The sequence below is a fragment of the Mobula hypostoma genome, chromosome 3 (genome assembly GCF_963921235.1).
Source record: "Mobula hypostoma chromosome 3, sMobHyp1.1, whole genome shotgun sequence".
In the NCBI taxonomy this organism is placed as follows: domain Eukaryota; kingdom Metazoa; phylum Chordata; class Chondrichthyes; order Myliobatiformes; family Myliobatidae; genus Mobula; species Mobula hypostoma.
In genome coordinates, this window is record NC_086099.1 from 59,459,666 (window position 1) to 59,473,448 (window position 13,783).

At 39.8% G+C, this 13,783-nt stretch overlaps 1 protein-coding gene across 6 annotated transcripts in view; it reads left to right on the plus strand.

Moving 5' to 3' along the window:
- The window catches only part of clocka (clock circadian regulator a), a 132,799-nt gene that overhangs the window by 104,147 nt on the left and 14,869 nt on the right, over nucleotides 1-13,783 (plus strand). For 5 of the 6 annotated variants that reach the window (XR_010017354.1, XM_063043115.1, XM_063043116.1 and 2 more), the window contains 2 exons: nucleotides 1,157-1,303; nucleotides 6,265-6,483. Coding sequence is in view for 5 of the 6 variants with exons in the window: in XM_063043115.1 (XP_062899185.1) it covers nucleotides 1,157-1,303; nucleotides 6,265-6,483 (366 nt within the window). In the remaining variant the exon portion in view is untranslated. The remainder of the gene's footprint in view (nucleotides 1-1,156; nucleotides 1,304-6,264; nucleotides 6,484-13,783) is intronic. The other variant, XM_063043118.1, reaches the window with a different exon arrangement.

The window sequence follows — 13,783 nt, forward strand, 5'->3', positions numbered from 1 at the left end:
ATTCTTAGTGGCAGTGATCACAAGGGAGTTCAATCTGATTAATGTATTGAAGACTTAATATTCGGGGACAAGATTAGAAGTGCAATGGAATATATAAGTTGCTTTTGGTGAGGCTTTTGATGGAAGAGGAATGGAAAAAATTTAATGAATTGTGAAGTGATTTCAGAGGACAAACACATAGGATCAACTCTGTTGACAGTCCAATGAGATTTACAGGAAGATGTTTCCTGCTTGGCGTTACCTGCGGCACCTCCAATAGTACCCTTAGGCCAGCTGCAGAGTCGTCAGCTTGGAGCCAACACTGGGCTGAAATTGGAGATGTAGTATGATATTTCCAAAGCTCTGATAATCAATTCCCTTGCTAATTTAATGGTGTCTGACTAGCAGAATTTTCAGACAATTGGATGTTATTCATTACTTCAAGACACCTTTCCCCCTCACCCCGACTCTTTTTAACATGATAGAATAGTAAGTTTTCCAGTAAAATGGGAGAATTAAAAGGGAGTGCAAGAAGCAGATCCCCATGAAAGTTTCAGCTTCTATATTTCAGTTTGCCTGTTTCACACCCAGCAACGTACCTGACCCTGACTCAGGCCATGTACCTACCTGCTCCACGTAGCATACTTTGCGAATACACTGATCTGCAATTGTAGGCTTGTTGTAAATGATGATTTACAGTACAGGTCAACCGTCACTAATCTGACTACCTGTAATCCGGTTCCTTCGATAATCCGGCACTGATTATGCTTAATGTGATCCTTCTGTAATTCGGCATTTTCACTAATCCGGCACTCCTCAGGTGCCAATGGTGCTGGATTAGTGAAGGTCGACCTGTACTAATGAGTTTGCCAGATACCAAATCACTGGGACTTCTAAACAATTTATACTGATTTATTAAAGTTTATTTTACCATGATGCTTTTTCATCCATCTCTGGGATCCATGATTGAATCAGTTGTGAAAAAATTTTAAAATTGAAATGAACTGGTTGAAGATAGCTTAAACAAAGACTTAATTTGCACAAGTGGTGATATTATGCTTCAAAATTTACAGTAAACCACATGGTTCTGAAAGTTGTGTTAAATTTTATAAAAGTGTTCACACTTAAGAATTTCAAACCAGATTCAGTTGACATTTACCTTTATCGCAAAATTCAGTTCTCACTGCAGTTAGGGGCCATGCAACACCTGAAGGAGCAGTTGGAACAGAGGACGCGCATGCTGGAAGCAAATATTCAGCGACAGCAAGAAGAATTACATGCAATCCAAGAGCAACTTCATCTTGTCCAAGGTCAAGAATCCCAAGTAAGCCAAGAATGGATGATTATTTAAGGATGAATTTTTGGTGCTGACTATGAGTCACTGCAGTGAAGCTAGCACTGGTACATACTGCAATCACAGTGCACTAGTGATGAAGGGAGTGAATATCTAAATAGTAAAGTTAGCCTTCCATATTCATACTCATCACAGTGTGCTCTGATACGAGAATCAGGATGGTGGTAGTAGGTGGTATCAAACTTAATCTTTTCAACCATTATTCCAGCAAATAAAATCAGTTGATAATATTAAGGTGGAGCAATCCTGGTTAAAGAACAATGTTTATTTCCTTAAAGAATTAAAAAAGTTCGAAGTGATATCTGGTATGAATGCTGAGAACCAAATGGTTCACTTCCCAAACTAGCAAACATTTTAACCTGCAGTTAAGGCAAAGAAGTCAGGATATGTGGAGCACTGAAAGGCATTAGGATCTAGAATGCAATCCAAGGTAATAATGTGTGATGATATTAGGTTTGCTGACTGTAAAGTCCTAAACTCAAATGAAGCTAAGCCCTATCCAATATAAAAGCTATGGGTACCTTCACTAATGGGAGGTTATACTGTAACTACCTACTCTTCAAAAACTAGTTTATTTGCCTGTTTATTCTCCATGGTGAGTTTAGCTGCCAATATTTGAGCAGAGGGTCCTCCTCCCTACCAAGGAGAAGATACTTCTAGTTAACGAAGTAGTTTAAAACACAGTTAATTTATTTTCAGTGATAAACATTTAAGTCCAGACAAAACTCTTAAGACACATTTAAATCTCTCAAAGGTTTTCTATCTTAAAATGATTTCTAAATTACAAACCATTTATAAAATGCAAGTGATTTTCAAAACACAGATATAATTCGTATAAGCTAATTGCTATCACATTTTGCACGTCACAGTCCTAAGAAGATACCAGATTGCCTAGTGGGAAAGATAGTATAAAAGAAGCAAGCAGGGGCAATCGGCTATTCTGAATAGCTACCTTAGATAAACAGCTACTTCTGGAGTACAGTACTTAGCTAGATCCTATGTTCGAAGTTCAGAGTACATGTATGTCACCCGAGAGATTTGTCACAATCCTTGAGATTTGTTTCCTTGCGGGCGCACACAGTAAATTCAAGAAACACAATAGAATCAATGAGGACTGCACCCAACAGGACAGACAACCAACTGTACAAATATAAAAGAGAAAAAATAATAAATAAGCACCAAGGAAGCAATAAATATAGAATACGTGAGATGAAGAATCCTTGAAAATGAGTCCATATTTTATGGGAACATTCCGGTGATGGGGTGAGTGAAATTATTTCCTTTGTTTCAAAAGCCTGATGGTTGAGGGGTAATAACTGTTCCTGAACCCTGAGGTTCCTGTATCACCTTCCTGATAGCAGAAGTGAGAAAAGAGCATAGCAAGGATGGTGAGGACGTTGATGATGCTTTCCTGTGACAGCGCTCCATGAGGATGTGCTGAAAGGTGAAGGGCTTTACCTATGATGAACTGGGTTGTATCCACTACTTGTAATAGGATTTTCTGTTCAAGGGTATTGGTGTTTCTATACAAGGCTGTGATGCAACCTGTCAAACTCTCCACCACACATCCATAGAATTTCATCAAAGTTTTAGATGTCACATTGAATTGTTGCAAACTTCTAAGGAAGTAGAGGTGCTGCCATGCTTTCTTCATAATTGCACTTACGTGTTGGGCCCAAGACAGGTCCTCTGAAATGATAACAAGATTCCCTTTTATATTTCGTGTTCTCAGCCATTTCTTGGTAATGTTGTAACAAATATGGAATTATCTGTCTATAATATATTGCTTTTAATGTTTTGCATGCGTATAGTTCTTTGTAGTAGGCTCACCTAGACTGTATAGCCCTTCTGTCCTTCACTAAACCTGAGTTTCCCCCACCGCCTGATATCAATGGTAAGGTGAGAGGTGTACTGGTCCTGAAGTTACGAAGCATTCTGGACTACAATTCTGCTGTAGCTCATGGCCCACAGCAACCCATGCGTGCTCACTTTAGAGTTGCCAGATTGTTTTGAATCCATTTCAACTCTTCAAGAAAGGAAATTATAGATCTGTTAGTCTGATCTCAGTGGTTAAGAAGATGTTGGAGTCGATTGTTAAGGATGTGGTTTCGGGATATTTGGAGGCACATGATAAAATAGGCCATAGTCAGCATAGTTTCCTCAAGGGAAAATTTTGCCTGACAAATCTTTTGGGATTCTTTTGAGGATGAGAGGTGACCTGATAGAGGTGTACAAGATGATGAGAGGCATTGATCGTGTGGATAGTCAGAGGCTTTTTCCCAGGGCTGGAATAGCTAGCACGAGTGGGCACAGTTTGAAGGTGCTTAGAAGTAGGTACAGAGGAGATTTCGGGGGAAGTTTTCTCATGCAGAGAGTAGTGAGTGCGTGGAATGAGCTGCTGGCGACGGTGGTGGAGGTGGATACGATAGGGTCTTTTAAGAGACTCCTGGATAGGTACATGGAGCTCAGAAAAAGTGGGCTATTGGTAACCCTTGGTAATTTCTAAGGTAAGGACATGTTCGGCACAGCTTTGTGGGCCAAAGGGCCTGTATTGTGCTGTAGAGTTTCTATGTACTTAGCATGAATGTAATGTCACAAGACAAAATGGAGAACATTTTCATTCTAAGTACAAGTATTTTACTTTGTAAGAACTATATAGTTATCACTCTTACCAATATTATTATGCACAGATGCATCTGTAATAGGTCAATTAGCAAGGATGAGGTTAAGTGATTTTATCCCTCAATTTAGTAAACCCATTACCTACCACAAATCCAGTTCGCTATTTACCTCTGCACATTTGAACTTAAAAGGTCAGACCTGATAAGAAAAATGGAGCAGCTGGGGCTGAATGAAAGGAGCACTTCAATTAAATTAAGTGACTGAGAGATTAGCACTGGGATCAAGAAAGGTGAATAGATGCGGCTGAATTTAAATTAGAATGGTTTTAGTTATACAAAGGAAAAAGATGTAGATTTAAAGGGTGTTTAAAAAATCAAATGAAATGCTAGAATTTAAAAAATATATATTTTTCCAGTAACTTGTATTTCACATGTGCAATTTTTAATTTTAATCACTATTTAGAGGTTGATTGGCAGTTATAAACTCATTATATTTCTAAAATATTAGGCCATAAGATATAGGAGCAGAATTAGGCCATTTGGCCCATTGAGTGAGCTCTGCCATTTCATCATGGCTGATCCATTTTCCCTCTCAGCCCCAATCTCTTACCTGCTCCCCATATACCTTCATGCCCTGACTAATATAGGATCTGCCTTAAAAATACCTAAAGACTTTCCTTCCACAGCCACCTGTGGCAATGAATTTCTGACTTAAATTCAACCGCCTCCTTTGGCCTTTCTTGATCTCCATTCTAAAAGGATGCCCCTCTATTCTAGGGCTGTGTCCCCTGGTCTTAGACTCTCCCATCATAGGAAACATCCTCTCCACATCCATTCTATCGAGGCTGTACAACATTCAATAGGTTTCAAGTAGGTCACCACTCTTTCTTCTGAATTCCTGTAAGTACAGGCACAGAGCCATCAAACATTCTTCATATAATGAGCCTTTCAATCCTGGAATCATTTTGATGAATGTCCTTTGGACCCTCTCCAATGTCAGTGCATCCTTTCTTAGATAAGAAACTCTAAACTGCTCACAATACTCCGTGAGGTCTCACCAGTGCTTTATAAAGCTTCCACATTACATCCTTGTTTTTATATTCTAGTCCTCTCGAAACGAATGCTAATATTGCACTCCGCATCACGAACTCAACCTGCAAATTAATGTTCAGGCTATCATGCTGAAGGACTCTCAAGTCCCTTTGCACCTCAGTTGTTTATATTTTTTTCTCCATTTTGAAAATAGTCTACAATTTTATTTCTTCTACCAAAGTGCATGACCATACGCTTCCTGACACTGTATTTCATCTGCCACTTCTTTGCCCATTCTCCTAATCTGTCCAAGTCCTTCTGTAGGCTCTCTACTTCCTCAAAATTACCTGCCCCTCCACCTATCTACGTATTGTCTATAAACTTTGGAACAAGGCCAGCAATTCCGTCATCCAAGTTACTGAGATATGACAAAAAGAAGCAGTCCCAACACTGACTCCAATGGAACACCACTAGTTACCGGCAGCTAACCAGAAAAGGCTCCCTTTATTCCCACTCTGCCTCCTGGCAGTCAGTTACTGTTTTATCCATGCTAGTATCTTTCCAGTAATACCATGGGCTCTCAACTTGTCGAGTAGCCTCATGTGTGGCACCTTGTCAAAGGCCTTTTGAAAAGTACACAACATCCGTTGATTCTCCTTTGTCCATCCTGCTTGTTATTTCTTCAAAGAATTCTAAAAGGTTTGTTAGGCAAAATTTTCCCTTGAGGAAACTATGCTGACTATGGCCTATTTTATCATGTGCCTCCAAATACCCCGAAACCACATTCTTAACAATCGATTCCAACATCTTCTTGACCACTGAGATCAGACTAGCAGATCTATAATTTCCTTTCTTCGGCCTCTCTCCCTTCTTGAAGAGTTGAGTGACATTTGCAATTTTCCCATCTTCCAACACCATTCCAGAATCTAGTGATTCTTGTAAGATCATCACTAATTTATATATATAGTAGCAATACTTTTATGCAGTTGAATTGGCAAAATTGAAGAGCATAAAAACAAAGACAAGGAGGAAGTGTGTTTGAATGTAACAACAGAAATTTTAGTATTGGATATTGCATACTTCTTGTGCCTTCATTTTGCTCATAAATAAAATCAAGTGCCATTGTTATTATTTTGACTGAAAATTCTGACCTAACAACTCTTGTCATCTTCTACTAAAAGTAGAATTTTGCAAATATCATGAATCAATTCCTCATGATATCTGTTGTCTTGTTAATCAATAAATTTAATCTAACCAGTTTTTTTTTACTTTGTAAAGATATTTTTGCAGCAACCAACATCAAATATAAACCTTAATTTGGTGCAGTTCGCAACATCAAACTCTCCTGCCATCCAGCAGCCTACATTGATTACATTTCAGGGACAATGTGTTCAGGCCAATCAGTTTCAAGGTGCTGTCAAAACTGATCCAAATAGCTCACACTGTAGAGTGCAACAGCAATCTCTGATCAGTGAGGAAAGTTCTACTTCAGCACAGGTCAGTTTGACAGATTATAAATATCCTGTATAAACTGTATAAATATCCTAAATAAACTTTTCTGTATAATCCTGTAAAATTTTGAATGCTGATTACTCAAAATTCTTTGTGGAGCATGATAAAAATTAAATGAACACAGATTAGTAGTGTAAAAAAAATTAACTTGGTCACAAATGATAGTTTGACTTTTTGAATCATTGCATTACATTACAAATATTTTTACAAATTACTTCAAAAACAATTCCCTTACCTTGGAAAGCAAAAAAGTTAATTATTTTTTATTATATTGCTATATCTGGTACAATGAAAAATGTGGGAATTCACACTAAAATTAAGCATGTAGCAGTTGAATAACAGGAACATGTTTAGCTGAACAGGAAGTCTGTGATAGCTTGAAGTGGATTTTTTGTAGTGTTGTCTTTGATAGTGGATGTAAGAATAGCCGGTATACAGAAAAAAATCTGTTGATGACATGAGCTTCCTAAGCACTTGGTAAAGTTCATTATGAGAGACCTCAGTGGTTCCTGATGCAGAGAATATTATTGACCAGGTTTTGAATTCCATGGGTTTACAATAAGTAAAGGTATCTAATTTGTAGGATTTATCAGGTGGTATGACCAACCGATTTGTGTTGGGTTTCAACTGTTCTGAAATGTCTTAGGTGATGGGGAAAAAAACATTTTCCATGCCTACTAAAGGCTCAGAGTAGTTTAGATTGTAACCTATACAACACACACAAAATGCTGGAGGAACTCAGCAGGTCAGACAGCACCTATGGAAAAGAATAAACAGTCAACATTTCGGGCCGAGACACTTCAGTCCTGAAGGGTCTTGGCCTGAAAAGTCGATATTTTATTCTTTCCGTAGATGCTGTGTGACCTACTGAGTTCCCGCAGCAGTTTTTGTGTGTTGTTTTGGATTTCCAGCATCTGCAGACTTTCTTGTGTTAGAGTTGTAACCTACAGTATGTGGATGATAGCATTAAATTACATTGAGACAAATATTTCATTAAAAATGAAAGCAAAATTTTCTACTGGAATCAAAAGTAAGAACAGAATACCTTCTGAAGGGTGAAAAACTAGATAAAGCAGAGGCTCCTAAGAGATTTGGAAATGCATTTACATTAAATATTAACTCAGGAGAGATATTTGTGTTCCAGTAGTCTTTCTGATTACACTAAGCTTTGTGTGTAGATTGGAATACAAAGGGGTAAAATGTAAACTGAAGTGCTGGAAATACTCAATGTCGGTCAGTGTCTCAGGAGAGAGAAACAGTTAATGTTTCAACTTGGTTCTAAATAAAGAGCTTTTGATCTGGTATGTTATTAGCAGCTCTGTTTTTTTTTTAACTTTATTCAGTTATTGTAGAAGTTGCATCTCAAAATTACAGATGACCTGGTAAATCTTTGAGCAATTCTTTGCACCGAACGTATATAGCATTTTGACAATGGAGGATGTGTACCAGAGCAATAGCTAGTATCCAATGTAGGAAATGCAAAATAAGAGACGCAGATGCTGGAATCTGGAGCAAAAAAAAACTGCTGGAGAAACTCAGTGCGCCAAGCAGCGTCCAGGGAGGCAAAGGAATGGTTGACGTTTTGGGTCAAGACCCTGCATCAGGACTGAGTATAGGGGAAAGATAACAGTTTGAGATGTAGAATCAGGTGATATGCGGGAAGGGAAAGGGCAGCTCTGAGACAGGAGACTAGTGGATGATGAGTAGAAACAAATAGGAAACAGAAAATACAGATGGAGTGGGGTGGGGGAGAAGAGGGTTATGTTAGAAATCAAATATAGAAGGTGATGTTGAACTCGATAAAGGAGGGATAAGGACAGAAAGATCTAGGTGGGGGGTGCAGGAAGGGTAGGACAAGGAGGAGAAGCTCAAGTGGACCAATGTGTGGGTAATGGGCGGATGGAACTGAGAAGAGGTGGTAATAATTCTAGTTAATGTAGGGGTGGGTGGTGGAGGGATGAAAATGTGAATAGAAACGCCATGGGAATGGGTTACCTGAACATGAACTAGGGATTTGTTTACTGGGATTTTAAAGCACCGGTGTGATTTGCTTGAATCTATCAAAGCTAACTCAAGGGGTAGAAAGAAATTAATTGTCTGAAATTGGAGCCAGACATTTTAGAGGTGAAGTTCCGAAATACTTGTACATCCAAAGGACAAGATAAATGTAGAACATGTCTTGTATAATCAGTCAGTTGTTAATTTTAAATCTTCATTATTAACCTACGGCGTTAAGGTTTATGCAGTTTGGTCCATGTATCAGCTGCAACACATTGGTCAGATCAGGCCACGGACACAAGATGATTACCCCTATTCCTGTGTGATTCTTTGATGCAGTTAGCAAATTTATATTTTTAATTGTTTAAAAATAAAGTACTGCAGCTTTCTCCCATTTTTTTTGCTATCATTAACTTACCAATCAAAACTTTTGCAATCTTGGTCATCCCAAGGATTGCCTTCTGTTTCTTTCTGCAAGTAAAATTCTCATATTCTAACTGCCATTCCTCTTCAACACCTTGATTGCTTCATTGCCTACTACTGTGCTAGTTACTTTCACCTTCTGTCTGGTTTCCATCAAGCACATATAACCAATTATTACTAAAGTAAAACTCATTCATGGTATATTTTGATGTTGTATGGTACATAGTCCATTCTTTTCTCCATAACAGAACCATTTCAAAATTCCTTTTGTAGATCCAACTCATCTCTAGCAATAATATCTCCTCCAATCCAACAATAATCTCTGGTGAGGACTATTTGAATCCACCACCATTGTTCATATGAATGCTCTTTTTGTAAATATTTTAATGTTGTCTGTGGATATATTGACATCTCCTATAGGTATGTGAACAGCAATAGCCTTTCTACTTTATAGGTTATTGATCTGAGCACTGTACTCTATTTAACTGCATGACCCATTTATCTTTAGACATAATTTTGTTTCATTTCTGATTTCCTGCTTCTGAGGTATTTTGCTTTCAGACAACTTTTGTCTTATGTCATCCTCAGTTCCACAGTCACTATTACGTTCTCCAATCATTGCTCATAATAAATTTAATCTTTCTTGAATAAGCATAGGAAATGTAATACCATCCCAAATTTTTTAAAAATCTCAATTTTTGCAATTCAAGTTCTCTTGCTGTTTAGGCTAAACAAAATGTGTGATATGCACTAAGTTTAATGATTAATATCCTTTCATTTGCTCGGAGAACATCTTCCATATGTGGATCTCCTCCAGTGTAAGCCTACTGAAACTTTGAATCCAAGCAATTTTATTGGATATGCATTCATCAAAATCTTTAACTAATCCACTACCCGCAGTTACTTCCATGTGAACCCTTGACCCTTATTGCTTCAAATTCAAAGCACCTTGCCCTTGTTTACAAATTGTGCTTTGTTCTGTGACTGACTGCAAACCTATAATACTGGTTTAATCATCAGTTCAGACTGTTTACCTTTGCATTTCTTTGCACCATCGATAGCAGAACATTTAGCACCCTCGTTTTTGGAGCTCCTTTCTTGTTTATCTACCTCATCACCTTTGAAAGAATTTGCCTGAAGAGATGGTGGTGTCTGGCTCAGTTTAATTTCCTTTTGTGTATTAATTTTTCCATGCCACAAGACCAGATTAGTAATCCTCAAATTTTATTGACGTTCCTCGAATTGCATAAATTCTGGGCTCAGATTCAGATTCACTGCTATCACATGTACATCAAAACATACAGTGAAATGTTGTTTGCATTACCATTACAACATAAGAATGTGCTGGGGCAGGCTGCAAGTGCCAGCACACATTCTGCCCCCAACATACAGCATGGCCATAATGTTCTGCAGAACGGCAACAAAACAAGCCCCTTTCCTCCACCCACTCACACACACAGACATTCCTCCAATCACAGGACAACTGCCTCCGACTTCCAAGTGGAGTCACAGGCTCCCAGAGCTTTATCCATCAGGCTTGGACATCCAGTCGACCACAGGAGTCGCCTTTGACAGGACCCTAAACTCCAGGCCTTGAACTCCGGGCTCAGCAATTTAGGGTCCTGAACTTTAAGGGCTCAACCTCCAAACTCACAACTTGCATAAATAGGGGATCACTGCTCCTCATACCTCCTGCCCCCTGCCCACATAGACCTCTGATCCCGTAGGGATTCACTGACCTGCAGGGGTGGGGTGGGGAGGGAAGGGCACCTGCCCTCATCCTCTGTCTTTCATCTGCAGTGATTGCTGGCTCAACATCCATTCACAGATGTCCTTCATTCACTTCGTCACTGACCTTCGACACGGAACAGAGGCCTAGACTCCACGCACCTGTGTCCCTAAACCCTATCCTGACCCTCAACTCCCTTCTCTGTCCCCAAAACCATTCCAACAAATGTCTAAGACAAGCAAGTTTAAGTCATGACCTCGGGCTTGGCGCCATCTTGACTGAACGATTAAGATCATAGCTGCAAGCAGGAAAAAAAAATTAAAGGCACTAAGGAAAATTACAATTTTGTTTTCTTTGAAAGCTTTCATTGTCATCAAAAATCATGGAAATTGATCTTGACCGTATGTATGAAGCACCTCTTACCCTCAACCCTATTCACCCAAACTCCTGTCCTGATGCTTATATTAAGCAGATTTCTTAAAAGTTCACTCTCAAGACCAAGGTAACATGTCTGAATGATTGGCGCACTGTCACACTCACCTCCATTATAAGCAAATGCTTTGAGAGGCTGGTCAAGGACTACATCTGCAGCTTGCTACTACCCAAACTGGACACCCTACAATTCGCCTACCGACACAACCGATTGACAGATGACACAATAGCCACAGCTCTACACCCTGTCCTTACACACCTGGAGAAGAAGGGTGCTTATGTGAGAATACTTTTCTTGGACTACAGTTCAGCATTCAACACCATAATTCCCTCCAGGCTCGGCAAGAAACTCAAAGATCTCTGCCTTCACCCTGCCTTGTGTAGCTGGATCCTGGACTTCCTGTCAGATCGCTGGCAGGTGGTAACAGTGGGCTCCCGCATCTCTGCCCCTCTGACTCTCAACACAGGTGCCCCTCAGGGCTGTGTACGAAGCCCCCTCCTTTACTCTCTGTATACCCATGACTATGTCACCACCCACAGCTCTAATCTGCTAATTAAATTTGCTACACTGATTGGCCTAATCTCAAATAATATTAAGGCAGCCTACAGAGAAGAAGTCATCACCCTGACACAGTGGTGTCAAGAAAACAACCTTTCCCTCAATGTTGCAAAAACAAAGGAGCTGGTTAGGGACTACAAAGCAGACAGGCTAACCCCTATTGGCATCAATGGATCTGGGGTCGAGAGGGTCAACAGCTTTAAGTCCCTCGGCATAAACATCACCGAGGATCTCAAGTGGTCTGTACGTACTGGCTGTGTGGTGAAAAAGGCACAATAGCACCACTTTCACCTCAGCTGGTTGAAGAAATTTGGTATGGGCCCCCAAATTCTAAGAACTTTCTATAAGGGCACAATTGAGAGCATTCTGACTGGCTGCATTACTGCCTGGTATGGAAACTTGTCTTCCCTCAATCGCAGGACTCTGCACATCTGTAGATGTGAATTTCCCACTCTGCAGGATGTTTACAAAGACAGGTGTGTAAAAAGGGCCTGAAGGATCATTGGCGACCAGAGTCACCCCAACCACAAACTGTTCCAGCTGCTACCATCTGGGAAACAGTACCGCAACATAAAAGCCAGGACCAACAGGCTCTGGGACAGCTTCTTCTACCAGGCCATCAGACTGCTTATCTCATGCTGAAGCAACTGTATTTCTATGTTGTATCCTCTCATGTCCCTTTTGCCAATCAACTGTCCAGCTCTTGGCTCCATCCCTCCCCCTCCTGTCTTCTCCTATCATTTTGGATCTCCCCCTCCCCAACCCACTTTCAAATCTCTTACTAATTCTTCCTTCAGTTAGTCCTGACGAAGGGTCTCGGCCTGAAGCGTCAACTGTACCTCTTCCTAGAGACGCTGCCTGGCCTGCTGTGATCACCAGCAACTTCGATGTGTGTTGCTTGAATTTCCAGCATCTGCAGAATTCCTGTTGTTACCCTGTTGTACATAGTATTTATTATAAATTAGTATAAATTGCACATCGCACATTTAGACGGAGATGTACAAAAATTTTGACTCGTATATGAAAGATGTAAGAAAGTCAATTCAGTTCAAATACTATACATTTTCAACATCCTTCAGAATTACTAACATTACCAATTTTGATTTTAAAGAAAACACCCTTTAATCCTTTGAACTTTGCAAACCACTGTGTTGTCTCCAACCTGCCTTCTCTGAAGTTCTCAAATTGTCTGTGTGTGGGGGAAGGGGTGGACTGGTGGGAGGGAGGAATGGGGCTTATTGTTCTGTTGAATGCGTGGGCATGCTATATTATTGCCAGAATGGGAGGTGACACTCAGAGGCTGCCCCCAGCTCATACTCAGGTTATGTTGGCACATGGCACATCTCTCAGTGTGTTTCATTTTGCATGTGATAAATAAATGGATCTGAATCTAGAAAATAATTCCAAATGCTCAGATCAGATGAAAATTTTTGCCTCATCTATCTTATTTTGAAATGGTGATCTTTAATTCTGGATTCTGTCACAAGAGGAAATATCATCTCCACATTCACTTTGATGAGGCTTTTCACAATCTGCTGCTTCAGCATTTCCCATCATTTTTCTAAATTTGAGCAGATTAAGGGCCTGTCTCCCCAATTCTCCCCTTAAGATTACTGGCCACTTTGAGGTATCAGTCTAATAAACATCTGACTTGCTTCCAACATGTTAAAATCTTTCCTTTAAAAAGGAGGTCAGTAACACAGAAACAGACCTTTTGGTTCAGTTTGTCTATACCAACAAAGACAAGCTAGTCCCACTTGCCAATGTTTGGTCTAAATCCCTTTAAACCATGTATCTGTCCAAATGTGTTTTAAATATCATTGCCTCACTTTCTCTATCAACTTGTGCCATACATGCACTGCCCCTCTGCATGAAGAAAGTATCCCTAATAATTTTTCCCCCATCACCTTAAACCAGTGCCTCCAGTTTATGGTTCCCATTCCCAGGGAAAAAAACTGATCACTTACCCTATCTATGCCCTTCATGATTTTATACATCTTTATAAGGTCGCCGCTCATCTCCTATGCTGCAAGGAATAAAGTCCTCTACTACCCATTCTCTCCCTGTAGCTCATGCCCTTGAGTCCTAACAACTTTCTTAAAAATCTTCTTTGAACTTTCTATCTTAATAACATCTTTCCTCTA